The sequence below is a fragment of the Pteropus alecto genome, unplaced genomic scaffold, assembly GCF_000325575.1.
Source record: "Pteropus alecto unplaced genomic scaffold, ASM32557v1 scaffold76, whole genome shotgun sequence".
Lineage (NCBI taxonomy): Eukaryota > Metazoa > Chordata > Mammalia > Chiroptera > Pteropodidae > Pteropus > Pteropus alecto.
In genome coordinates, this window is record NW_006443138.1 from 14,518,076 (window position 1) to 14,519,355 (window position 1,280).

The 1,280-nt window shown below is 46.7% G+C and overlaps 1 protein-coding gene across 1 annotated transcript in view; it reads right to left on the bottom strand.

Annotated features, from left to right (window-relative positions):
* The window catches only part of PAWR (pro-apoptotic WT1 regulator), a 99,932-nt gene extending 99,166 nt beyond the window's left edge, over positions 1–766 (bottom strand). Inside the window, 2 exon segments of the mRNA XM_015598415.1 lie at positions 119–287; positions 738–766. Coding sequence (XP_015453901.1) covers positions 119–287; positions 738–766 — 198 coding nt within the window.
* Positions 767–1,280: the final 514 nt, after the last annotated feature.

The window sequence follows — 1,280 nt, forward strand, 5'->3', positions numbered from 1 at the left end:
CACATTCCTGGGCTCGCAGCCCCGCGGCGTCCGGCCTCTCGGCGCCTCCAACTCGGGGCGGGATCGGCCCTCCACGCCCTTCACCCCGTTCCTCTTCTCCGCCTCTCCCTTCTCCCACCACTCTTCCTTTTAAGTACAAGACAAATTCTTCGAGGGAAAGTCTCGAATGTTGCCGGCAGAGGGGAAAAGTGCAATCAACTTGTGATGATTCAGACAGGGCCTGACTAGCCAGGATGGGAAGACACTCGCGCGTCTCTTTTGCTCGTCGCTGCCCCTTTTCAGGTGTACTAGGGTGGCAGGTAGAGAACAGAAGGAATTGAAACAAACCTAGCACCCTCCTAAGAAAAGTTTGTAGTCTCCTGTAAAGAGTTCCCTAAAAGGAAAGGCTTAAATTGACAACGAATTATCAAGGGTTTACTATTCTTAGGTTTACAGGATAAAATTAAAAGTATTTCGACAATGTATTGTGTTGGCGATTTCAGTCCTGTTTGGATTTTTCTTCATACCCCTATATCTACACCTTCTCTTTGCAGATAATGAATTTAGCAGCAAAGCTCCCTAACCGAAGTACTAAAGTTGCATTGATGCTGATATGCTATGAGCTGGGGTGGTGATTGTCTCTACTTTTCCATCCTTAATGCGCCATAGGGTAAATCTTATCCTCAGATGCAAGACATCTAAGATTTCTGGATCAAGGTGGGCTACCGCTGATAGGATCCTGAGGAGACTGACCTCACTATATCCCAGCAATGCCAGGACGCGTCATTGTCGTAGAGTACAAATGTCAGGTCACCGTTTGTGAAAAGCAGGCAAGCCCTGAGTCACACTCTTACCTAACAAATCTTTCTTCCTACTTAGTATTCCTATTTTGCCCAGGTGGTACATGGTGGGTGGGCAGTCAGTGTGTGCCTGAGACAGAAATGAGAACAGAAGAAAGTGATTCACTTGCTATTTATTTCTCAGAGGGAAAGTCACACACTTCTGGTCTTTGGTCTGGCTGTTGGGGCGCACATATTTGTAGAGGGGAGAGAGCTTTGGAAAAATCCTTAGAAAATTAAAGACCTTCCTTGGGAATGGATTTAAAAAGCTGAGCCTAGTTGGTACCACCCTGGGTGCACCACCTGAAATTCTTCAATTACAAATTGAGTTTTACGTAGGGAGAGGGAGGGTTGGGCATTAAACAGATTCACATTAACATGCTTGGAGGGGCTGCAGGATATAGTGGGAAGAGGATGTAGTCTGCCTGGATACAAGCATAAGCAGCTGAGAGCTTGGGCATG